Source organism: Gobio gobio (genome assembly GCF_949357685.1).
Source record: "Gobio gobio genome assembly, chromosome: 23".
NCBI lineage: Eukaryota > Metazoa > Chordata > Actinopteri > Cypriniformes > Gobionidae > Gobio > Gobio gobio.
Window position 1 is genome coordinate 30,216,041 of NC_137119.1, and position 27,559 is coordinate 30,243,599.

Below are 27,559 nucleotides of genomic sequence, written 5' to 3' on the forward strand. Positions count from 1 at the left end.
GTGACACAGACAAAATAACAATCAACAACAAATAAAGACACAGACCAAAGAAAAATGCAATCAAGAGTAAAACATTTGTTTTTTCATAAAATCATGCATAAAACCAAAAACCACACTCAAAACGACTTTTTACGGAACATGTTAAGGAAACAATCCATGCTTTCACACTGTCGCGTTACCACGGCATCAGTCCAAAATAATACACATTCTTGGAATCTGCAAGCATTGGATATTCTGTCTTACTCATCTGGAAGAGTCTGCAAGAATACAATCTGACTGTTGAAACACAGCAAACCACACAGTGCTCTGAGTCTCCCGAGTGTTTTGAGAGGTTGCCCGTTCGACATGGATGATATTTGACTTCTAATAAAATAGTTATTTTCAACAAAATGATCGGGATCAGAATTAGGGGCAACCTCTCATAGAGTGCACACCCGAAACGTCTCACCCGAGCCTGATTCTTACTCACCACTTGGGCACAAGCAGGAGGGCATGGACACCCTCAGCTCAATCCATTTAAGAGGGATCAAATTTTGGTGGCTGCAAATACTATTAGAAAAACCTAAAGAAAAGGGGGCATCTTTACAACCTGGATAACCCTCTTAAAATGTGTGGTATGGTACATCTGAGTAGAAAATGATAGAGTACTTGAACACGAATATAGATTCTAGTAGATAAAAATATTCATTAACACAAGTAGATCACATCTAATCCTCAATCCCCCGGTTTCACAGACAAGGCTTAAGCCTAGACCCAGACTAAAATGCATGTTTGAGCCGTTTTAATTGAATACTGATCTTAAATTAAGTCAGTGCCATTGTTTTGTCTCAAGATGCACACCAGTAATGTTTTTTTCTAAGGCACTTTTATTAACGCTACTTAAATGTCCTAATTGAACTAAGGGCTAATTCTGTGAAACCAGGCCATCATCTCATATCTTAAGCCTCAACTAAAACCTTAATGATTCATATTTTTCTGCACGTATGGTAAATACTGTAAATCATTGCATAAGATGGTCAGGTCAGTCATATGAAAGTGCTGCCAATGGGCATTACAAAATCATCTGTGTGATAACAGCTGAATGTGGGAGTTTAGGTCAGGAACGTGTCACTAGTCTTCATTCGTGAGCGTTCCAGAGACGAGGGCGTACTCACTTTCTTCGGAGCTCTCTGCACTGCTCACGCTGTCTGCAGGTGCCAGCCCGTGTTTTTGTAGGTGCCTACGGATGCTGAAACGGGTCTTCTTGGTCCTCCCGTGTCCTTTTAGTTTTGGCTGGTCCCCTGTGTCCACAGGCAAACTTCTGCCGTTTAAGTGCACCGCGCTGGGCCCGTTTGATGGAGCAGCCATTGCAGGAGAGGCAGAGGCATTCTGTGACAAATAAGAAGTCATTAAGTTCAAAGTAAGTAAATCCTCCATATCAGATCTGCCTCTGATCTACCCAACTTCCTATGATCTAATCAAGTCCCAGCAGACAAAATCAAGTCCTGCTCTATATTTTTTCTCATCCACTAGTATGTCGCAGTAAGGAGGAAAAGACTATAGCAGCTTCCATTTCATGCTGACTTTAAGTTGAGGAACCAAAAATAAAAATAAAATACACTGCATCATTACTCCAGTCTTCAGTGTCACATGATCCTTCAGAAATCATTCTAATATGCTGATTTTCTGCTCAAGAAACATTTATGATTATTATCAGTGTTGAAAACAGTTGTGTTAAACATTTTTTCAGGATTCCTTGATAATTAGAAAGTTCAAAAGAACAGCATTTATTTTAAATAGAATCTTTTGTAACATTATAAATGTATTTACTGTCACTTTTGATCAATTGAATGCATCCTTGCTAAATACATGTATTAATTTCGTATTAATTTCGTATTCGTATTAATTTTATTAAGTTCTTTCCCAAAAAATATTTACTGACCCAAAACTTTTGAACGGTAGTACAATGTTGCAAAAGCTTTCTATTTCAGATAAATACTGTTCTTTTAAACTTTCTATTCATCAAAGAATCCTAAAAAATGTTTAACACAACTGGTTTTCAACATTGTTAATAATCATAAATGTTTCTTGAGCAGAAAATCATCATATTAGAATGATTTCTGAAGGATCATGTGACACTGAAGACTGGAGTAGCGATGCTGAAAATTCAGCTTTGCATCACAGAAATAAATGACATTTTAAAATATATTCAAATTGGAAACAGTTATTTTACATTTTAATAATATTTCACAATATTAGTGTTTTTTGTTTGTTTTTTCTAATCAAATAAATGCAGCCCTGGTGAGCATAAGAGACTTCTAAAAACATAAAAAATCTTACCGAACAAAAACTTTTGAATGACAGTGTAAATGAAAGCTATATAATATGTTAATAAGCAAAAACTAATAAAATGGACAAAACACAACAAAATTACTAAAACAAACTAAAATGAATTAAAAATATGATTTATAAAAAAAAACTATAATAGTATATGTCATAAAACATAAGAATATGAGTTCCAAACCTCTGCAGACACAGGAAGAGTCCTGGTGACACTTCCTATGTCGGTCAGCCGATGCTCCAGATCATCCCAGCGTCCGTACGCCAAGTCAATGCCTCCCACGAAAGCCACCGATTGGTCAATGACTATAATCTTCTCATGATGCGCCCACAGGTACACTGAAGAGGATACGTGGTCAGGGTGCCTCATTACCTGAGAAGAAAAGAAGTTTGTTATTGGCAAATCTTTTCTTCTCTTTGTTTCTTTGGTGTGGCGCAGTGGTTAAAGATCGCAAAATGGATGCAAATGCGATAAAAACTACAATTTTGTGACTAATATTGTTACCACTGGTGACTGTCGGAAAAACTTTCTGTGTGTCCATATGCAGCTGTCAGATATCATATTGTTAGAGTGTGAGTGCAATAATGAACATGTGATTTCTGATTAGCGAAGAAATGACTGTTGAAGCGTTTTTTTTTATTGAGTCAATTAGTGAATCATTCAGAGCTGTTAATGACTTCACAACTGACTCCCTCACTGAACCCTGACACATTTTCCGATCATGTCACTTTAGGTTTGTTGATATGACAATGTGTAATTAAAGATACATACAGTTGTGGTCAGAATTATTGGCACCCCTGGTAAATATGATCAAAGATGTCAGTAAAAATTATCTGCATTGTTTATCCTTTTGATCTATCACTTAAAAAATTCACAAAAATCTAACCTTTCATTGAAGTAAAAGAATGGAAAGTCGGGGGGAAATCACAATATAAAATAAATGTTTTTTCTCCAAAACACGTTGGCCATAATTATTGGCATCCCTAGAATTTTTTATGAGCAAAATATCTCTGAAGTATATTCCCATTAATATTTATTTTTAGCACACCAGGGTGACTAGGAACATGAAATTGACTAGCTATGACTTCTTGTTTCACTGGAGTATAAATATGAGGAAACAGAAAGGCCAAATTCCTTTAATCTTTCATCACAATGAGCAAAACAAAAGAATAGAGTTCTGATGTTCAGCAAAAGATTGTTGAGCTTCTCAAAATAGAAAGTGGCTGTAGGAAAATAGCTACAGAATTGAAGATTCTCATTTCCATCATCAGGGCAATAATTAAGAAGTTCCAATCAACTAAAGATGTTACGAATCTGCCTGGAAGAGGACCTGTGTCTATATTGTCTTAATGCAAGGCGAGGAGGAAAGATTGAGTGGCCAAAGATTCTCCAAGGATCACAGGTGGAGAATTGCATAGATTAGTTGAGACGTAGGGTCAGAAAACCTAAAAAAAATAAAAAAATAAAAATAAAAAAAAAACCCTACATCACCACATGTTGTTTGGGAGGGAAAAGTCCTTCTTTCTCATCCAGAAGCAAACTCCAGCATATTCAGTTATCAGACAAGACTGGAACTTAAAAGGGACCTGGTTCTGTGGTCAGATGAAACTATAAAAAGAGCTTTTTGGCAGCAAAACCACCAGATGGGTTTGGTGCAAACAGGGATAAAAAAGTACCCCATACTCACGGTTAAATATACTGCTGGATCTTTAATGTTGTGGGCCTATTTTTTTGCTGGACATTTTGTTCAGATACATGGTACCATGGATTCTAGCAAATACCAACAGATAAAAAAATGATGACCTGATGGCCTCTACTAGAAATCTTATAATGGGCCGTGGTTGGATCTTCCATCAGGACAACGATCCAAAACAAACATCAAAATCAACACACAAATGTGTCACTGAGCACAAAATGAAGCTTCCGCCATGACCACCCCAGTTCCCTGATCTGAACCCTATAGAAAATGAGTGAGGTGAACTGAACAGAAAAAGCCCCAACATGGATCTGGGAATGTGAAGGATCTGGAGAGAATCTGTATGAAGGAATGGTCTCTAATCTCTTGTCAGGTGTTCTCCAAAAACTCATCCGGCATTATAGAACAAGACTCAGAGCTTTTATCTTGGCAAAAGGAGGTTGCAAAAAATATTTCAAAAAGGGTGCCAATAATTTTCCCACGACTTTAATATATTATTAATTTTCACTGATTTTTCCATGCCTGGAAATCACAACTTTAAAATTCCAGATTTTTCATCCATGTTGCGATGATTATCCTCATTCACAATTCAATTTCTCTAGTTCTAAATTAGGCTCCACATACATATTAGACATCAAATATGCTTGGATTCTCTGTAATAGTTTTGCATTCACGTTCCTTTTCTATTGGGACAGAAGAAGCACTTGTAGTGTGACGTCTGGTAAGGACATTGGCATTCTAAAAGTCAGTATGTCCAATATCTCTGTTGTTTTCTGTTACAAAAGTGTAGATTCTAGTGCTCTCAAATCAATTAATCGTGATGAATCGTATTCAACATAAAAGTTTGCAAGTATAATATATACTGTATATGTGTGTATATATAATATATGCATGTATATAATACATTTTATGGCAGGTGTGTACAATTCATCTATTTGACAGCACTAGTCGATTCATGAACTGACTTTTTTTTTTATATCTCACCTTGATATTGGGGTGAAGTTGTTGTAGTGTTCGTTTGCTGTATTCACTGTTTATGCCGAGAGCCAGTTCCACCTCCTTGTACAACATCACAAATATCCGCACACCTTTTTGCTGCAAGAACAAAGATCAGTACAGCAAATCCCCCAGTCAATATTAATATATAACCAAGAAAACAGAAAACACCCTGGAATGTAAATGATTACATGAGAACAGTGAATGGGAAGGTTTTATTGCCGGGGCAGTAAAGCCACAGATGGATGGCGTTTCACCGCAGCTAGCTATGGGTTGGATTAACTCACCGCTTGCCGTTTCAAAATGGAATCAAGTCGCCAGCGGTTGCCCTCGACGATAGGCCTCTTGAGGAAGATCTCAGGGCTCAGCCTGCATTGACACACAGCAGTGACCTCATGAGCAGGGGAAGCATTTGTAGCATCAAATATGCATAAACGTCTAGTCTCACATCTCACTGTCACTTACATAATTTCAAATGTATTAAGCTAGGGAGGGAAAAAAGAACACACACACACACACACACACACACTGGAATCTCACACTTGTGGGATGTCTGCCGCGATGACTGAGTGATGCTGTAACACAGCACCAGGCATCTGTCTGATGAAGGTAACAGATCTGTTTGGCCATTGCTCCCAGCTGGAGGTGCCCTCTGAGAGGGTGCGTACAAAGTATACATCTATCTTTCTTTCTTTCCCTCTCTTTTTTTCTACTACCTTCCTTTGGGCTTTTCTCTCAGTTCATGACCTTGTTGTTATGACAGGTCAAAGCAATACATCTCATCCATCCTAGTTGTTGTGAACGTGATAAGCAACAATACATTGTGATAGTCAATGTTCAAGGTTCTCACACTTTTGGAGCAATACACTTCTTTTACAATCATACGTGGTTACTGGATAAGGATTTTTAAAAATTCTAATAATTAAAAATAATAATATTAATAATAATAATAATAATTAAATACAAAACAATTATTAAGGATAGGATTTTTTAAAATAAAAAAATTATAAATTCAATAACTTAAATTAGTTTATTAATAAACAATCAATAATAAATATTTAAATTATTAATAATAAATACAATTAATTAATTGTTGAGAATAAATTGAATAATATTTTCCCCATGACTTTTTAAGACATTGTAATTTTCAAATTACTTTTCCATGCCTGGAAATTACAATAACAATTGCATGTTTGTAATCCACATGCATATTAAACATCAAATATATGTCATTTTGTAGTTTTTGCATGCACATTCATTTTCTATCTGGACAGAAAAGGCGCTGGTTGTGTGACGCCTGGTTAGGAAATTGATATCCTAAAGTCTAAACCCTCTAAGAAATGTACTCAATTTCCTGCTGCCTTCCTAGAACTGGGCAAGTTTATTGATTTTCTCAGAATTGTATTGAGCAAAGAAGAATGTATGGTAGGGGCTTTATCTCAACATACCACCAGTCAGTGATAAAGATCTCCTCCTCTGCCTCTTCAAGCGCATTTGCCACATCCTCCATGTACTGCTTCCCATTCACATACCTGAAACACACACCCAATCAGTCAAATCATTGGGTAATGCTGATAGTCCCAAGTTCACACTCTCGCTGTGTCTCAAACTTAATTACATAATTTTCATTATTCAGGGAACAAGCAAGCTAATAGGGCTTAATGCTGCAACAATGAACAAATCATCAGCCTAAACCAGCAGTGAAGATGCCCTAGATACTATCTTGCTTCTCCACAGGGTCAAAAGAGGATGGAGTCTATGGTTACACTTTCCCTCTCATTCTCTCAAGTTACTCCAGTTAAACAGCCTTCAACTAAAGACACAGCAGCAGACGGCTAAAGCTTTCACATGTTTATCTGTTCTAGAAAACCTGAGAGTCGAGACCTGCTAGCTAGATTTTTTTTTTTTCTGGATAGTTTTGAAATACATCAAATGAAAATTGTGAGGAAAAATTGAGAAATAAATAATAATCAGTAATATAATATAATATAATACAATACAATACAAAAGCTAATGTAATATGATTCAAGATGAAAATAAGCTTTAGTTTGCTTAGTAAACCCAAATTATCCACAAAAAAATTGCATATATATATATATATATACAGTGAGGAAAATAAGTATTTGAACACCCTGCTATTTTGCAAGTTCTCCCACTTAGAAATCATGGAGGGGTCTGAAATTGTCATCGTAGGTGCATGTCCACTGTGAGAGACATAATCTAAAAAAAAAAATCCAGAAATCACAATGTATGATTTTTGTAACTATTTATTTGTGTGATACAGCTGCAAATAAGTATTTGAACACCTGTCTATCAGCTAGAATTCTGACTCTCAAAGACCTGTTAGTCTGCCTTTAAAATGTCCACCTCCACTCCATTTATTATCCTAAATTAGATGCACCTGTATGAGGTCGTTAGCTGCATAAAGACACCTGTCCACCCCATACAATCAGTAAGAATCCAACTACTAACATGGCCAAGACCAAAGAGCTGTCCAAAGACACTAGAGACAAAATTGTACACCTCCACCAGGCTGGAAAGGGTTAAGGGGAAATTGCCAAGCAGCTTGGTGAAAAAAGGTCCACTGTTGGAGCAATCATTAGAAAATGGAAGAAGCTAAACATGACTGTCAATCTCCCTCGGACTGGGGCTCCATGCAAGATCTCACCTCGTGGGGTCTCAATGATCCTAAGAAAGGTGAGAAATCAGCCCAGAACTACACGGGAGGAGCTGGTCAATGACCTGAAAAGAGCTGGGACCACCGTTTCCAGATGTCATGGTTTCAAGACGTCATGGTTTGAAATCATGCATGGCACGGAAGGTTCCCCTGCTTAAACCAGCACATGTCCATGCCTGTCTTAAGTTTGCCAATGACCATTTGGATGATCCAGAGGAGTCATGGGAGAAAGTCATGTGGTCAGATGAGACCAAAATAGAACTTTTTGGTCATAATTCCACAAAACGTGTTTGGAGGAAGAAGAATGATGAGTACCATCCCAAGAACACCATCCCTACTGTGAAGCATGGGGGTGGTAGCATCATGCTTTGGGGGTGTTTTTCTGCACATGGGACAGGGCGACTGCACTGTATTAAGGAGAGGAAGACCGGGGCCATGTATTGCGAGATTTTGGGGAACAACCTCCTTCCCTCAGTTAGAGCATTGAAGATGGGTTGAGGCTTGGTCTTCCAACATGACAATGACCCGAAGCACACAGCCAGGATAACCAAGGAGTGGCTCTGTAAGAAGCATATCAAGGTTCTGGCGTGGCCTAGCCAGTCTCCAGACCTAAACCCAATAGAGAATCTTTGGTGGGAGCTCAAATTCCTGTTTCTCAGCGACAGGCCAGAAACCTGACTGATCTAGAGAAGATCTGTGTGGAGGAGTGGGCCAAAATCCCTCCTGCAGTGTGTGCAAACCTGGTGAAAAACAGGAAACGTTTGACCTCTGTAATTGCAAACAAAGGCTACTGTACCAAATATTAACATTGATTTTCTCAGGTGTTCAAATACTTATTTGCAGCTGTATCATACAAATAAATAGTTACAAAATCATACATTGTGATTGCTGGATTTTTTTTTTTTTTTTGATTATGTCTCTCACAGTGGACATGCACCTACGATGACAATTTCAGACCCCTCCATGATTTCTAAGTGGGAGAACTTGCAAAATAGCAGGGTGTTCAAATACTTATTTTCCTCACTGTATATATATACAAACTATATTATATAATCAATAATAATAATATAATTACTAATATAATAATAATACAATATTATATTTTACTATTTTTAATAAATACATAATATAATTTAATCTACGTAGATCAATAAAATGTAAAAAATTATATAATAGCCAATATAATTTAATATAAAACTAAAGCTAAAAGTTATCTTAGTAAACCCCAAATATCCTTTTTTAAATAAAAAATAAAATAATATAAATATAAAATAATAATCACTAATATAATAAAATATATATAAAAATAATACAATACAAAAGCTAATATAATTTAAGCTACAGTTAACTTTAGTTTGCTTAGTAAACCAAAATGATTATTTTTAATATATTATTTTTAAATAAATAAATACTAATATAATACTAAATTAATTAATGTAAATATAATATAATATATAAAACTAAAAGTTAGTTTATTCTGCTTATTAAAACCCAAATGATTATTTTTTCAAGAAATAATATAAAATCAATAATGCAATAGAATATTTTTATAAAACTAATGCTAACAGTTAGTAAACCCATTTGGTAAACCCAAATTACTTCTTTGCCTAGTTGAACTTCTAGTTGAACTTTTTATAAATAGAATTTTACATTTCCTGAAGAAAACGTGAGCAGTTCCTGTCTGTGTAAAAGTTGTTGCCTTGCCACAGTGTCAAGGCTTTGTGGGCAGGTTGCCAGGGTGCTGCAAGGTGGTTGATGATTGCTCCAAGTCAAAAGTTCCCAATGCTTAGCATCTATGATGTGATCTTTTCAGTAATAGGATGCAAGTAAAAAGCAATAATTACCATTTAGATGGGATATTCTGCTGTTCATTGGCAAAGGAACCAAAGCGGTGATCCTTAAGGAAATTGCTGCTGAACTTGCGCACAAATTCATCAACTGCCTGTCCCCACCAGCGGGCGTGACGTAAACTTGTGAACTTTAGCACAAGAGTCCTTTAAGAAGCAGAAAACTCTTTCACTTTATCAAAAACAATTGAGGGTGCATGTCAACTGAATTTTGCCTTAATGACCATGTGATCCTCAGTTCACACACCTGGACAGACTGTCTATGCGGACACCGTGCCTTGTCTCAGTGTCTTTAGTGTCCATTTTGATGCCGAACGCCTTATCCATCAGCAGGACGAATGAGATGGCACCGCTGTCTGGCTTCATGAGGAGTAGGGAGGAGTCCTTCACCACCATCCACCTGTAAAGACCAACAGTAACATATTACAAGATACTCGCAATTTTTAATCACAGTGATAATTTTGAGATCCTATGCAATCTGAGAATAATGACACTACACTGACCGTTTGGACCAGCGGTAGCACATTTTGCTGTGGCCACAGCAGTTCAGTCCAGGAATACGGTGACCCCCTGACCTTTTGAGAACCATACTCTCCCTGGGAAGGAAACAGCACAAAACATCAAGGATCCATTACAAAAAAATGCAAGAATATATCCATAAATAATTAAAACATTTTAGCCAATAAACAGTGATCTTACAAGCCTTTTGGTCCCAAATCATGAATGAAGGACAGCTGACTCACATCAATGAATTCCAACTATGGCAAAAAAAGGGTCAAAATGATTTGTTAATGCATATAAGAAACAACAAACCCACTGAAATATTGTACATAATCCAAATATATACATACTGTTGCATGGTAGTTTCTATACATTGGCATTTTAAGCAGTTTATTCAAGTAGTCTTCAAGTTGTCTCTGTGAAGAAAACCACACTAGTCAGACACCAATCATCTGATGTCAGCAGTGTACCACTGAAACAGGAAACTGACTTTTCGACTAGAGACTTGCTCTTCCCTGGCCAGTTCTTCGCCTCCTCCCCGGGGTAGACTTGGAATGTGCCGTTCAAGGTTCCTGTTAATAGTGTGTCTACGCTCTGTGTGACTATTGCAAAGACAGAGGAAGAGATCTTAAGATTACCACAAGACGGCAAACACACTGCATAAGGTCAAAATTTAAACCAGTGGCGGTCATGACTCAATTGTTGCGCTATAGGGGGGGATGAGATATACAAGCCCCTTTCACACAGTAATCCCAGTAAATTACCAGAATGACTTTACCGGTAAATACACAAATATGCTGTTCTGGCTTTTTACCATTAAAGGTCCCATGGCATGGCATTTTTCTATTATTTTATAATGTTTCCTGAGGTGTACTTATATTGTTAGTATGACTTTTACATCATAAAATGTCATAATTTAGAAATAAAAGGCATTTTTTCTATACTGCTGTTTGCCCTGTGGCTGAATGCCCTGCTTCAAGAGGCGTGTCTGCTGTGAGACTTCAGTAAAAACGCCCACTGTTGTGATTGGCTGACATCTTTGCATTTTAAATGAGCGGAGGGGGTGTGGTTTAACAAGGTCTACGAGGCACGAGCAGGCACGAGCTGCTGCCAGAGAGACGGATGGACCTGAGTTCACTTCACATCAGTTCTCAGCATGTCTGAACTGTTGTAGTTACAGCATATACTTCAGGTTATTAGTCTATTTCTAGTCGGAGGGGCTGTCACTCATGTCAGAAAGTTAGTAACTTTAGTAAATTATGGATCAGCGCTGACTGGAGACGCGAACCGTTTAGAACGATTCAGTCCGATTTGGTGAACTGATTCGGTTCACTAAAAAGAACTGGTTCAAAAGAAAGATAGTTCGCGAACCGGACATCACTAATGTACCAGAGTCAGAGCTCAGCGATTGCAAACAAAGTTATTTATAGTAACTACTGAGTTATGAGAGCGCTGTCAGTCAGCGCGAGTTTATTGTGTTTGTATCTGAGAGTTCTGAATAAACACGAGTCCCAGTCACACCGAGTCCGTCTTCATCATTATTACCAACTTTGTAACACATGCAAAGTACCATTACAGCTGTCGAGATGAACGAGTTAAAAGTAAGTGTTGATAATAGCATTATTTTTAAAATAAAATAAAAGCGTCAGTGACGCGTGTTGAGTACACAGCGCAAACAAAGACACAACAGCAGTAATCGAATGTAATCCAGTTTATTGTGGGGCTAGGCTGGCTAGCCCGGATATGCTCACGCTTACCCCCCTTCTGCTTAATCTCACGCCGCGTTTGGTGCCTCCGCTGTGGGCCAGATGCAGTACTGGGGGTCGGGGATGTTGAAGGCCACCGGCCAGTGCAGCCCGAGCTTCGGCGTGTGTGAGGTTTATCTCTAAAGATGTGGCTCTGCCGATGTTGAGCAGAAACGACTGTATGCACATTTTAGAACCGATAGACGCGACGAGGACGTACAAAAACACTGACTCACAAGATAGAAAACACGAAAACACCGTTCTGTCGGGAGAGAGAGAAGCCGCAGTGTGTGCACGAATAATAAATAATAAGCTACACATCAGAAATCACTGATCACAGATCAGAAGGAACTGAAAAAAGACTTCTGTTTTCATTTGTACATCCAAACACTGAGAAACTGCCAGCATTCACTCGTTCACAAGCAATAATCTCTCGAGCGTTTGCATGGGCGTGCCAGATTCTCTGGGCGGAGGAAAGGGAGGTAACCGTTCCTGTGTGGACGTCAAAGCAGGAGACTTCAGGATTGGCTCGTCTGGCCTGTCATTTTCTCAAAGGCAGAGAAAGACAGCCAGAACTCGGGTTTACACCGATCAACATTTCTATCCACTTGGGGACAATATTCAGGCTAGAGGAACTCATATTAATGTTGAAAAACCTCATAATGAAAATGTCATGCCATGGGACCTTTAAGAGACCATTCACATATCAGCACCAAAATACAAGTAAATTCTGTGATCAAAGAAATTATGCTGAAAATTTATCTTTGACATTACCGGAATAAATTACAATTTAAAATAGAAAAAAATTATTTTAAATTGTAATAATATTTCACATTATATAGTATATAAAAATGTAAATGTATTATTTTCAAATACAACATAATATAAGTCAAATTAATGAAATGTAATTATTAATATAATAATATAAGCACATTATAAATTATTCATTTAAATATTTGATTTATATAATTTAGGGCTGTCAAAAGATTAATCGCGATTAATTGCATCCAAAATAAAAGTTTGTGTTTACATAATATATGTGTGTGTACTCTGTTCATTATTATTTATATATAAACACACACACATTCATGTATATATTTAAGAAATATTTGCATGTATATACTGCATATACATTTATATAATATATATATAAATATATATGTTTTGTATATAAAAATAATATTTTTTTCTTAAATAAATACATGCTTGTGTGTGTATTTATATATAAATAATAATTAACAGAGTACACACACATATATTATGTAAACACAAACTTTTATTTTGGATGCGATTCATAGCGATTAATCTTTTGACAGCCCTAATATAATTATAATACAATTTATGATTAGGTTCACCTGCGGGTGGGCAATGGAATTCTGAGGAAGGCCTTGTAGGCACGGAGTTCCCTGTGAAGCTCCATAAAATGTTTCTCCTTCCTCTTTACCAACCAAGTGAAGTTTCCGTGCCTCATCTCTATCTTAAACACTGCCGGAACAACCTGGATACAAGACCAGCCATCAGTGATAGTTCACCCAAAAATTCAACTTCTGTCATCATTTACTCACTGTCATGTCATTCCAAAGCTAAATGCTTTTTACTGAACAACACAAAAGTAGAATTGGAGGAAAAAACATGTAAAACTATGGCATTAGAAGACTTGGAACAGGACTTTGACAGATATGGTCTTCATGGTCATTGTATTGAAGAGATTTCTTCAACTTTTTGGGTAAAAAAAATGAAATCTGGACATCTGGATTTGAAACGACATGATGGAGAACACATAATTAACTATTCCCTCCCGCCATTTAAACCTTTAACAAACTACTACCAAAACATGAATGATGAGTGGTCATCAGATTCTTTAACAGGGCCTTTTGTCATTATTCTTCTGAAAATCTATTTTGCATGTGCTAAGTATTTTCATATATGGTGTCCAAATCTCCAGGGCAACATGTAAATTGCTCTGGCAACCTCTAAATCTCCCGGGCAACAAATATACCTCGTCAGCCCACATACTAACACTTCATGAAAGGGAACAGGAGTGGGAGATCTCACCTTAGAGACGCTTCTCTGGGACGTGACATTGAAGCGATCCTGGGCAGAAGTGAAGCGTTCCACCTTCAGGATTTTGGCGGTGATGGGAAGCGCAGTGAGAAACACACATGCCCCAGTCTCTTTAAAGCCTTTTGTTTTATACACAGCTGAGAAGGGGATGCGGTTTTCTGTGGACAAAATACTTCAAATTAATTTAGGACAGTTATACACACTACCGTTCAAAAGTTTTTTATGTTTTTGAAAGTATCTTATGGTCACCAAGACTGCATTTATTTGATCATGAATACAGTAAAACAGTAATATTGTGAAATTTGAAATAACAATTTCTATTTTAATATATTTTAAAAGTTTTTAGTGTCACATGATCAGAAATCATTCTGATATTTGGTGCTCAAGAAACATTTCTTAATATTATCAATGCTGAAAAAGTTGTGCGGCTTTTTTTGTGTGGAAAGAAAGTCTAAATGAACAGCATTTATTTGAAACATAAACTAAAGTATATTTGTAAAAGTATTTACTGTCATTTACTGTTTGATTCATTTTATGCATAGTTGCTGAATAAATATATTATTATTTTCTTTATCTTACTGGCCCCCAAATGGTACTGCATATGAATATTTTCTTTAACATAATTTTTCTCCTCTGGATTATTTTGTGATTTTATGTGGTTCTTTGTTTCTTTTACCTTTACTATTGGGGTCCCGTCCATCAAACTCCTCTTCCCCATCGCCAATGTCAAGTTCTCGTGTGTCCAAGTTCTCCATGATATCGGTCATATCATTGGCCACCAGATGCAGGGTGCTAACCGTGGGATCTTGCTGTCGCAGCATGGCTAACAATCGGCCTGCTGGCCAGGGCGCTCCTTTGAGAAACACAACACTTTTTTTAGCATGTTAAATGAGGAAGTAAAACTGTTTGCTCTTGACAAAAAAAAGCCATAAATCCTTCAAACATTCATTGAATAGTATGAGATATGATGTTCATCTTGTTCAAATATTGTATCCACAATAGGAAATGTCAAACAAACGTATGTGTGAGCATGTGTGTTTGGTTTGACTTGTTTTTTGGGAGGAGGAATGAGATTAGAGAAACTCATTCAGCGCTGAAACAGTCTGAGACAAGTCTCTGCTGACTGTATAAAGTTGAGAACTAAATTGTGGACAACAGACAGTAGTCTGCAACCTCCATCCTGTTCCTCTTTCCTTCTAAATGCTCACAAATAGGTTCGAGAAGCATAAAAACCATCACATAGAATACCAAAAATCCCGCTTTTGTCCAGGCACACTGCATGTATCCCAGCAATGCAACTCATTAATGTCGCAACAAACCTCACCTTTGCACTGTCTAGTGAAACAAACACAGATCAGAGTTTCTGAGTTTGAAGATTAAAAATAAAACACACACATTTTTGTCCATAGTGTATGATAGTACACTACTGTTCAAAAATTTGGGATCAGAAAGATTATATTTTTTTAATTAATACTTTTATTCAGCATGGTTGCGTTAAATTGATCAAAAGTGACAGCGAAAAGACATTTACAACGATATGAGAGATTTCTATTTCAAATAAAGGTTCTTTTGACCTTTCTATTCATTAAGAATCCTGAAAAATATATATAAATGTTTCCTTAAAAAATTTTAAGCTGCACGACATTCATTGATATTGACATTCATTGATATTGATATCCAACATTGATAATAATAAGAAATATTTCTTGAGCACCAAATCAACATTCAAACCTATCTTCCTTTTTCATATCCTCATTTCGGGCTTCAGTTATAAAAGAAATTTCATCATAATAGCTCTTTTCTAGGAAATGGCATTTCATAATGAATACATCTGTGCTAATTTGAAATCATTCACTCAAATTCATATCAGAGACCACACAGAACAAAATGTTGAGGATGATTAATTATCACTTTTAAAACTTAACACTTTACAACAAGGTTGTATTAGTTAACATTAGTTAATGCATTAGTTAACCATGAACAACAGAATTAGTTCATCTTTGTTAACATAAGTTCATAAAAATCCAGCTGTTCATGGTTTGTTCATGTTAGTTCACAGTGCATTAACTAATGTTAACAAGATTTGAATAATGCGTTAGTAAATGTTGAAATTAACATTAACAAAGATAAATAAATGCTTTATAAGTGCAGTTCATTTAGTTCATGTTAACTAATGCAGTTAACTAATGAACCTTATTGTAAAGTGTTACCAAAACTTAAGTCTAATCTAGACATCATAATTCATGACATTATGATACACTTTAATCCACTCTAGTCTGTGGCGTCCAATTGAATGTTTCTTGTCTATAATGAAACAAGTCTTGTTACAATAGACACGCTCAGAGAGAATTTCTCTTAAAGCAGAACTCTTGTTTCCATGGATGTGACCTGGAGCCATCAAAGCCTATTCCAATCATCACATCTCCAGTAATAGTTCAGACACTTCTCTGTTGAATGAGCTGCTAGCTGACCTAAAGTGTGATTACACAAAAGTGGATTTTCGTAAACCACAACAGCAGGACTAAAATAGGACTGCTCTTACTTCCTTTAAGATGATTCGCTAATGCAAAGGCTCTTGAACAGAAGCTCTTTTTAAAGAACATAGTATTGCAAAACTGCAGTCTCAAATCAACCTTGGTTCGAGTATCCACCCTGTGGTATTTCTCTCTCAGAAAAATTGGGAAAGCTGATCCGTGCCCAAAAACAACGTAGTTATCAAGAACATCACTAACAATGCCTTCTACCTACAACACTCGAGCAACAAGAGATGCATCCATACAAAATGATGCACTGGAAAAATCGTATATGCAGATACTCTTCAATGCCTTTTAGAATTTCAGTGCTAAATGTGTTTCAAGGAAGCTGTAAAGTGAAGATTAGTGGCTTTGAGATCCCGCTTCACAGAGTTATTGGTTCACGTTCACCACCAATTCCAGTTACACCAATTAACATCCGCACCTTCCGCAGGTATGCAAAAAGAAAAAGCTCAATTTGGCAAATGTGGGCTCATACAATGATGAATGGAAACTATAAACAGCCATGGACAGGTTGCTGTGGGAAACAGAGCTGAAAAGTTACAACAACATGTTTGCCAAGGTAACAAATCACATAGGCTTGGTGTCATGAATAAAGTTCTAGAGCAGAACGAGGAAAAACACTATGTGACTATGTAAAAATCCTCGTAAAAGCCACAGATATGCAGACATATGCAGGTCAAAGACTTTATTCAAATATTCCTCGTTTTATGTAAATCAGACAGTTCCAGTGTGGACGCCTGTCACACACATAAACAAATCTCTCAAACGTTGCGAGGTACCAAAAAACTGCTTTTTACAATTTACATTTCAGCGTTGCATAGTCAGCAAAACACAAATTCACACATGGACCACTTCTCGTACTGCCACTGACTTTCGCTGAGAAAGTTTCACCTCCATCAGGAAGTGAAAACAGTTGAGTTCTGATAAGATTAGGAATTCAAGCATGCATTCCAACAGTTTTCACTGACGCACCTGCATGTGTGAGGGCGGACAGTTATATTTTGCTGAATAACTTCTCAAATAAAGGTGCTTGACCACAAAGCAGCAAAGTCACATTCCCACCACCATAATACAAACACCCTCAAACTCTCTCAACACCTAACCTCATGCTGCTTCAAGTGTCAAACTGAAGCACATAGAAGTACGTTTATCCAGTTGATCTAGTCCAGAAGGTACATCATGCAGTGGCCCATCTATGTCCTAGGTGTAAAGTGTATTGGGGGGAAATAATTTCACACTTTTTAGCACTCAGTTTGTAGAAAATGCACATGTGCTACAAACATGTCTGATACCTCAAATCGTGTGGCTTGGGAAGGGTGTGCTATCAAGCGATCAGAGTTATGATTTATATCTTTGTCAGACAATAAATTGGGTGCCAAATTCTAATAAATAAATGACCCAAGACCTTTAATTCACATGAACTTTAATGACATCCCATTCTTAATCCGTAGGCTTTAATATGGAGTTGGCCCACCCTTTGCAGCTATAACAGCTTCAACTCTTCTAGGAAGGCTTTCCACAAGGTTTAGGAGTGTGTTTATGGGAATTTTTGACCATTCTTCTAGAAGCGCATTTGTGAGGTCAGGCACTGATGTTGGACGAGAAGGCCTGGCTCACAGTCTCCGCTCTAATTCATCCCAAAGGTGTTCTATCGGGTTGAGGTCAGGACTCTGTGCAGGCCAGTGAAGTTTGTCCACACCAAACTCACTCATTCATGTCTTTATGGACCTTGCAGTCATGTTGGAGCAGGAATGGGCCATCCCCAAACTGTTCCCACACAAAATGTCTTGGTATGCTGAAGCATTAAGAGTTCCTTTCACTGGAACTAAGGGGCCAAGCCCAACCCCTGAAAAACAACCGTTCACCATAATCCCCTCTCCACCAAACTTTACACTTGACATTAGGGGTGTGACGAGATCACTAAAATGTGACAAGATTTCTCCTCGAGGTGAAAAGCTGTCTTGACAGAGTGTGAGGGTGAATTAGGATAGAATATGTCACCGCTACATTTAAATTACACCTCCACTGTAGTTTGGCTTTTTATAGCAATAAAAAACTATTTAATTGAGGTTGATGACAGGCCTATACGAGCTGTTCGTGCCGTACATAGTGCGCAGCACTGATCAGTGATCACATGACGAGAAGACAGACAGGACCGTGGCGGAGGATTCGTTGCGCAACAGAAGCGCCAGACAAATGTCTATTTTAACATACGCGTTCAGCACCACCGCTCCCTATTCACAGAGTTCGCACGACTATGAAATTGAAAGTGAAAGTAAATGTGAGCGCATTCAAGCGCAATTTCAATAAGTTACCGCTGTTTGAAAGCGGCTCCAAGGCTGCGAATATCTCTCAATATGAAAGCTATGTAAAAATCTTGTCTCGTTCGCGTGAATCCAATCTCTCGTCTTGTGAGATAAGTGTCTCGTCACACCCCTACATGGCATAATGCAGTCAGGCAAGTACCGTTCTCCAAACCCAGACTTGTCCATTGGATTGCCAGACAGAGAAGTGTGATTCGTCACTCCAGAGAACACGTCTCCGCTGCTCTAGAGTCCAGTGGTGGTGTGCTTTATACCACTGCATCCGATGCTTTGCATTGCACTTGGTGATGTAAGGCTTGGATGCAGCTGCTCGGCCATGGAAACCCATTACATGAAGCTCTCTACACACTGTTCTTGAGCTAATCTGAAGGCCACACAAAGTTTGAAGGTCTGTAGCTATTGACTGCAGAAAGTTGGCGACTTCTGCACACTGTGCGCCTCAGCATGCGCTGACCCGCTCTGTGATTTTACATGGCCTACCACTTTGTGGCTGAGTTGCTGTTGTTCCCAATTGCTTCCACTTTGTTATAATACCACTAACAGTTGACTGTAGAACAGTAGTGAGGAAATTTCAAGAATGGACTTATTGCACAGGTGGCGACCTATCACAGTACCACACTTGAATTCACTGAGCTCCTGAGAGAGACCCATTCTTTCACACATGTTTGTAGAACCGTCTGCATGCCTAGGTGCTTGATTTTATACACATTTGGCCATGGAAGTGATTGAACACCTGAATTCAATGATTTGGAGGGGTGTCCCAATACTTTTGACAATATAGTGTATCTAGGGACCAGCATATCATAGATTTGCAGGTAGGCCAGTAAGCAACTATCCTACCAAACACTTAATATGCATGTATATACTTAATTTTCCGCATTCTGCTACTTTCAAAGTTTTAAAAGCCTTTCAAAAAGGTATACTATTTTGGCCGTAAGTGTTTGGCATGTGCACACTATCAAGTGGACTTCAAGTGCTCTAATCACTCACACATGTGCTGTTGTACGCAGAGACAAGATAAGTTGAGAGACAACAATTGGGCTGTGCGCGGACATCCAGATGATGATAATTGCGTGAAACGGACAGTGTGCAGCCTAAGTATTATTTGGGCTTTAGAGAGGCCCTAACAACCATTCAGAATCCCCTAGCAATTGCATCCAAGAACACCTTAGAACCCACAGAAAAATCTATTGGAAATTACTGAGATATTACTGAGCCCATTTCCTAGCATCAGCATCCCATTTAAGAACATCTAAACAACAAAATAATGTTTTGGAGATACCCTAGCAACCATTCATAAGCCCCTAGCAACTGCGTCCCAATCAAGAACACTTTAGCATCTACATTGTCATTGCAAACACTTACAGATGGATTGTGGAAATTCCACTTTCTCTTGAAATTGTAAAAAATCTAGTTTGTCAAAGCAATTCATTATGTTGTTTCTGTTTTCTTCTTCTTTATATATGAAAACAAAATGGCAGGTTGTACTTTAATCATTAACAATCTGGTCTTTTTTAAAAAAAGATCCAGGAACTGGCGAGTTACTGAGCCATGCATTGTTCCGCAGGCTGCTCCAATGGGACTATATCTGTAATTAATGCACAGCCAATAGTGCTCGTTGAAAGTTATCTGTTAAACTGGCAAGTGACCAAGTCTTTTCAAACACAGAAGCAAGAAAAGGGGCCACTGTAACCATGTGTGGGGAGCAGAGTGAAGCGTGTCCCTCTAGAATAGTAAATTTGCTGAACATGTACAGTCGGTCAAACCAGTATTGCCACAACAACGTCACCTCCCAGCACAAGTATCCAAACAGAAACTATCCAAAAATACCTAACCCTGATGCAAAACCCACTTCCATAAAGGTTCAAATAACATGACAGAGAGATATGAGCTCATAGGGATATAGGTCAACTGATCAAGCCCTGAGTCGAACATTTAAGGTCATTAAGAGACATTATGGAAAGTTCTGATATTCCTGGTTTCTACAGAACAATCCAATACAAAAGATGGTACCAAATTAGGTTCACTGGTACATTTTTTTCCGAAAATTGTTTTTATAGAAAATTCGTCCAGTTAGAGCCATCTTGGTAATGCAGCTAATTCATGGAATTAGAGTTTGTTTTTTTGTTTTTACATTTTAGCTCAAAAGAATCTGTATATTTCTTGTTGGTCTGGCCGACAAATATGCACTAAGCAGGGCTTTCACCAAAATAAAAGGTAAATAAGCCACCCATAGGAGGAGACATTTTTGAATTTACATACAAAATCCATGTAACTCAAGACAACGGATTACAAAATAATGCAACAGATTTATTACACAAAATTAAGGTTAAAAAAGTACACCAAATAGCTACTTGCTGTCAACAAGGCAGTCAATTCCAGAAAACATTTGTTTAACCAATTATATTAAGGATGAATGAAAGGGACCTGACAATACAACATTATATTAATATTTGGGTCAGGATGCCATACTAAGGTAAATACTTTTTTTTTGTGCATTATGCTGCAATCTGTCGTTCAGTATGACTTTCCCCAAAAAATATAAATGTGAAAAATGGAATAAAATATTACAACTACAATATTACTTTGAAATAAATATATATCTTTTTTCCTTTATAACATGTGCCATCACAGTATCACTCAAAATGTAAAAAAAATAAAACATAATAATAAATAAAAATCACTCATAATTATATAGTGACATAAAAATTTACACACAAAAAAAATCTTACAATTTATTGTTCTTATATCCTCAATGCAAAAAAAATATTGTTGGTTTAACTGGCTTAAAAAGTAAGTAACCTGGTTGCCTTAAAATTTAGTTCATTGAAATTAAAAATGTGAGTTAATACAACAAAAGAGATTGGTTTAATAAATAGAAACTCAGAAATTATGTTATCTGAATCACATTTGACAAAAGATAAAAAGTTGTGATAAATATTTTTTTACAGTGCTAAATCTTATTTAACTATATATTTTTTGTTTCTCATAAGTTCCCACACTCAAAAAAATGAACTTTCACTGTTGTTAGTTGCACTCAAATCATCCTTGTTCATATTACTTAAAAAACTTTAAGTAATTTTACTTAGATTGTTGTACTTTAAAAATTTACTTAGATTTACTGAGTTGTTTCTACTAAAAATGAGTATTGTCAGCTTTACTTAATTAGTGTTTGTTCGGTCAACTTAACATTGCTGAGTGAAATGAACAAACTGGGCAGTGGATCTGTAGTTCCCAGCATGCTTTGCAAGGGACTACATTAGGAGAGTAAATTTAGGAATTAAAGTGTTATTTTATCTTTTTCAGTAAAGGGAAAGATGTTGTTAGATTATTTTAGTGTTATGCAGGGGCGTAAATCACGGGGGGGACGGGGGGGACAGGACCCCCCCAATCTGAGGGCTGTCCCCCCCTAAAAACCATGCTGAGTATTGTAAATAATATAATGATATATACTTAAAATACATGTGTAAGTAGTAAAACAATACAAAAGCAAACAGAACAAAAAAAATGTGTTTAAGTTTAGAAAAATGTTGAGTTCCCCCCTCCCCCCTTGCCCCACAGTGGTTTGATCCACCGCGCACCTCAACTAACTTAACGTTACCCATAGAACGTAAAAAAAACTACAACACAAGTTTGGGGAGACAACAAGCCCTTCAGACAGCAGTTATGAAACTCCAGTAAGCTGTCAATACTATTTTATTCACTTTAAACATCAGATGAACTCTTTCTGACTCTTTTCTCTTTAATACAGATTAGGCAAAACACTGTTAACATCACTTGCCCACTGCACCGCCCCGGGCCACCGTCGTTTTCATTTTTATAGTAATAAAATACTTTTGTTTAGTTAGAGAACAGACACAACAATTAAAAACTGAACGTGTCTGCTCAATACAGCACGAGCCGAACGAGAGTCAGATTTCATTAATCACCAGAGCAAACAGCTGACAGACAAGATGATCGCGGAACATTTGGTTTCAAAGCGAAATGTAAAACTGCCTATTTAAGGGAGTGTGTCATTGTACTGTTTTCTTGCTGTGTTTTTCATTAAGAATAATAGGCTAATGAACCCATAATTCAAGCAACCCGAACCCGCACTCGAATTGGCGCTAATTCTAAATCTAAAGTATATGCGGACGGCCGCTCCGCCAGATCTGTGTTGGGCTTGCTGCAGTTGAATATCTAAAGATCTGAATATCGTAGTATAAAATACTATATAGGATACAAGATAATTTAATAATTATAATATGACTGCGTGGGGAACCTTACTCATATTTAAACAACTATCGCTTTGTGTTGTTGGTCAGATAAAATGACAGAACAGAAAAACGGACATTAGATCATTTTTCAGTGCACCAAAACGCCAAATAAGCACAAAATGTTTTTTTTTTAATTATTATTATTATTTTTTTTTTTGTGGTACACATATCCTTACAAGTACGATTTTGGCTGTATTATTTGTGTCCCCTTCAAAAATTGCTCTTGGGAAATTTCATGTTTATCGTCCCCCCCAACTGTTAGATGAAATTTACGCCCCTGGTGTTATGTGCAGTTATTTTGGACATTTAGAGGAGTTTCTTTAATTTTGTGGTTGCCATTATGCAGAAGAGTGGTGCCTGTGTTTAGGCTGTGGCCACACTCATTTATTGGATGGACTTCCTGTTCTCAATTAAGTTATTTTTGAATTTTGTTTCTAAAAATATGCTTGTTGTTATATTTAATAGTTTTCCACTTACACTTGTAGAGCAAGTAGTTAATTTAATAAGGTAAATTAAATCAATAAATGTGTGCACCTAACATAATACACTTTTATAAATGTAACCTAACATTATTAAGTAAACTGCACATATAAATATTATGTAACAGTGACAAATTCAAATGGTTTGAATTTACTTAAAGAAATTTTGTCAGCTTTACTTGACTTACTTTTGTTCATATAACTAAATTGTTATTTGTAAAAATGACTCAGTATAGTTGTGTGGAACCACTTGACGCTGCTTTTTTAAGTAAAATCAACCAATTATTTTTTTGAGTGCATATATACTGGCATATACAGACTAAACTAATTTAAAATAAAAAATAAAATAAAAAATAAAATAAAATAAAATAAAATAAAATAAAATAAAAAAATAAAAAAATAAAAAAATAAAATAAAATAAAATAAAATAAAATAAAATAAAATAAATGGTGCAATTTGTCTCCAAACTAATTTCAGGCATTTCAGTCTTTAGATCAAAAGGTATGATAATGAGAAACAAATTGCGTCAAGTGTGTTGAAGCGTCGCTGGCACTGTATCTTACCTAAAAACATTTTAGACAATCAAACATCGCTGGTATGCCTTATTTTGATAATTGATAAAATACTAACCATGTTCTGCACAGAGAAAAATGTTCCATCAAACCACTTTCAGGTTAGTGAAAAGAACCAAATGCAAATACAAGGCAATGTTTTCTGTTTACAGTCAGTGTATGCTACCAGACACAAATCGGGTAGGTGGACGGCGATCAGTGTAGGAGGAATACACCGCTCTTTACATAATATAACATTCCCAGAGTCTCAGGCAAACCAGGTGCTGAAGCATTTAGGGGGTGCATACATATGCAGGCTCTTTTACTCATGAAAACTTTAAATCAGACAACACTCAAGTCCATTTCTGCACATATTCATCTCCGATTAATATGAATTTCTTCTACAAAATAAAATGTCTGTCTATATTACATCCATTGACATGCTGCAGTGACTCATGCTCTCCCACATACATGTGCACAAACATCTGCGAAATCACACCGTCTGTGCAAATGCTCAGCGTGTATAAATTACATGCATTTAATACTAGCAGTCTAACATTGTAAAATAGAAAGTGACCCATGACAGTTTAGTCAGAATAGTTTCATCCTCATTTCTGCCTGTTTGAAATGCAAAATGCTAAAAAAATTAAAATATGATAAACCCTTTCAGCTATTCGTAAATGTCAAGATAAAAATATACAGATTTGGTATAACAGGAAACTTGATTGACCTTAAAGAATGTTCACTAACCTGCCTGCACACAGGCAGAGACGCCCCCATCATTTCTGTTATCCTCGGTTTCTTCTTCGCCCCAGAAAATTCAAACTAACCAGAAGCGTTTAACACAGTCAAACACACACACACTGAAAGTCAAACACAGCGCTCACAGGCAAAAAGCAGTGAAGTATAAGTCCAAGGAGGGGGGCTGAAACAGAGTAGTCACATGACAAAGGGGGAGGAGCCTTGATGCACTAACATGCTTCTTGTGCCATATGCTTTGTGTGGGATACTTTTTTTCTCTCTCCTCTTGGAGACTGACATCTCATGCTCAAAAAAAGTGCTGTTTTGGTTAATATTTGCCAGATGATTGGGTGCCAACATCTTATATAACACTTATCTCCTTCTCTTATCCTTGAGTGGACTGAGTCTACACACAAACATAATTCATCACAGTCTTCTTTTACTTTTAAATCGCATTTTAACCCGTCAATCTAGTGGATGCACATCAGATTCTGGACTCCTAGCATAACATTTAAAACAAAGCTGTGTTTGAGCCCACAGTTCTTCTTGAAAGCTGTTATTAAACGTTCATCTCCTGGTAGGAACGCACGGCTGATGACATGACAGTCCATACACACCCACACGCCGTACAGTCACACATAAAGAGAGCGCTCCGCCCGTGTTTGAAATGTAACACTTGTGGCTCTTTCAGTGGTGATGGAAACCTGAGATACTGCAGAAAGTAACAAAAACTGCCACCACAGATGTGATAAAGGACATAACTGTGATGTTTCTTTACACAAAGAGAACCAGTAGTTGTTGAACAACTCATATATAGTACATTGACAGAGATTATTATCCTCATTTACATGCCTAAAAATGAACAATTAAAGGGTTAGTTCACCCAAAAATGAAAATTCTGTCATTAATTACTTACCCTCATGTCGTTCGACACCCGTCAGACCTCCGTTCATCTTCGGAACAGAAATGAAGATATTTTAGTTGAAATCTGATGGCTCTGAAAGGCCTCCATTGGCACAATGTACTTTACACTCTCAAGACCCTTAAAAGGTACTAAAGACGTCGTTACAAAGTCCATCTCACAACAGTGGTTCTAAAATAACTTTATGAATCGGCGAGAATAGTTTTTTTGCGCAAAAAAACCCTAAATAACGACTTACATAGTGATGACGATTTCAAAACAAGGCATCATGAAGCTTCGAAGCGTTATGAATCAGTGAGCCGAATCATGATTCGGATCGCGTGTCAAACCGTCAAACTGCTGAAATTTGGCGATTCAAACTGCTCATTCGACTCGCTGATTCATAATGCTTCGAAGCTTCATGATGCCTTGTTTTGAAATCGTCATCACTATGTAAGTCGTTATTTAGAGTTTTTTTGCGCACAAAAACTATTCTCTTCGCTTCATAAAGTTATTGTAGAACCACTGTAGTGAGATGGACTTTGTAACGACGTCTTTAGTACCTTTTAAGGGTCTTGAGAGTGTATCGTGCATTGTGCCAATGGAGGCCTTTCTGAGCCATCAGATTTCAACTTAAATATCTTCATTTCTGTTCCAAAGATGAACGGAGGTCTTACGGGTGTCGAACGACATGAGGGTAAGTAATTAATGACAGAATTTTCATTTTTGGGTGAACTAACCCTTTAAGTTATATTTAGTCGTCAAGGACCCTTTAATAAGGGGTCTTCAAAATTGAATTGTGATTTTTAGAACCATTGCGATTCCATATTGCTATGTATTGTGATTTTATTTGCTTTTTTAACTCTAGACCATGGGGGAAAGTTGAATAATACACTTATACATGATGGTGCCGGTTGTACATCTGTAGATGTCTCTCCGTACGTCATTTTTTACTTTCTTGTGTCCATTAGAAGAGATGGAATACTAACCCATACAACACATATCGCCCTCTGCTGCAATACTTTCCTCCACCTTGACTATAAGAAAGGACTAAAATATAGCAATTTAATTTGAATTAAAGGTACAGTGTGTAATATCTAGGAGGATCTACTGACAGAAATGCAATATAATATACATAACTATGTTTATGAACAGTTATGTTTTTATTACCTTAAAATGAGTCATTTTAATCTACCGCGGGTCCCCTTACACAGTGAAGTCACCATTTCGCGCAGTCATGTTTCTACAGTAGCCCCAAACGGACAAACTGCTCTACAGAGCGATTCTATTGGCTGAGAGAACTTTTAATGGGTAATCTGTCCAGAGCCTGATTACAATTCTTACAAAATCACGTTTTAATTTTTGTTGTTTAAATTATGTTAAAATAGTCTTTAACGTCATGTTTCATATACTAGTATATATTTTAGTTAGAGTACGTTCTAGCATAGCATACAGCTACCCGATTAGCTTAGTTTATACACCACGGTTGCACTTACCCTACATCTTAAAAGCCCTAGCCCCGCTTTAATGTTTATACAATTTTTTTTTTTAAATCCTGTTGTATTTATTTTGTGCACCTGTTCTGTATATTATTGTTTCGTTTTTTTATTCTTTATTATTTACATTATAGGTACATTACTATGTTATGATTTTGTATTGGTATTATTACTTAGTTTATCAATTGAAATAATTTACAATATGTTAGGCATGTTATTGCTCCCATTATAGCAATCAATTACATGATAACAGCTTTTGATCAGGCACTTAAAACACGTTGGGTCCTAAGCGGACACTATTTCGCAGGGGGACAGGATTTCTCATGACACCATCTCAAATGACGACATCTTTGTCCTGTGTTGGCCACCGTAGCTGCTGTATGTGCTTCGAGAAATCGAGTGGTGAGTGATGGGCGTTTGTTTTCAGC

General features: G+C 37.0%; 1 protein-coding gene across 4 annotated transcripts in view; it reads right to left on the reverse strand.

Annotated features, from left to right (window-relative positions):
* pld1b (phospholipase D1b) overlaps window positions 1–27,559 on the reverse strand; it is a 44,296-nt gene that overhangs the window by 11,662 nt on the left and 5,075 nt on the right. For 2 of the 4 annotated variants that reach the window (XM_079806193.1, XM_079806191.1), the window contains exons 1-15: window positions 24,744–24,874; window positions 14,523–14,699; window positions 13,838–14,004; window positions 13,138–13,280; window positions 10,528–10,639; window positions 10,388–10,453; window positions 10,236–10,294; window positions 10,040–10,132; window positions 9,784–9,936; window positions 9,534–9,683; window positions 6,461–6,544; window positions 5,300–5,381; window positions 5,001–5,111; window positions 2,504–2,692; window positions 1,155–1,368 (exon numbers count right to left, since the gene is read on the reverse strand). In XM_079806193.1, coding sequence (XP_079662319.1) covers window positions 1,155–1,368; window positions 2,504–2,692; window positions 5,001–5,111; window positions 5,300–5,381; window positions 6,461–6,544; window positions 9,534–9,683; window positions 9,784–9,936; window positions 10,040–10,132; window positions 10,236–10,294; window positions 10,388–10,453; window positions 10,528–10,639; window positions 13,138–13,280; window positions 13,838–14,004; window positions 14,523–14,667 — 1,768 coding nt within the window. In that variant the 5' untranslated portion in view covers window positions 14,668–14,699; window positions 24,744–24,874. Of the gene's footprint in view, window positions 1–1,154; window positions 1,369–2,503; window positions 2,693–5,000; window positions 5,112–5,299; window positions 5,382–6,460; window positions 6,545–9,533; window positions 9,684–9,783; window positions 9,937–10,039; window positions 10,133–10,235; window positions 10,295–10,387; window positions 10,454–10,527; window positions 10,640–13,137; window positions 13,281–13,837; window positions 14,005–14,522; window positions 14,700–24,743; window positions 24,875–27,559 lie in introns of those variants that run through there. The other 2 variants (XM_079806192.1, XM_079806190.1) reach the window with 1 other exon arrangement.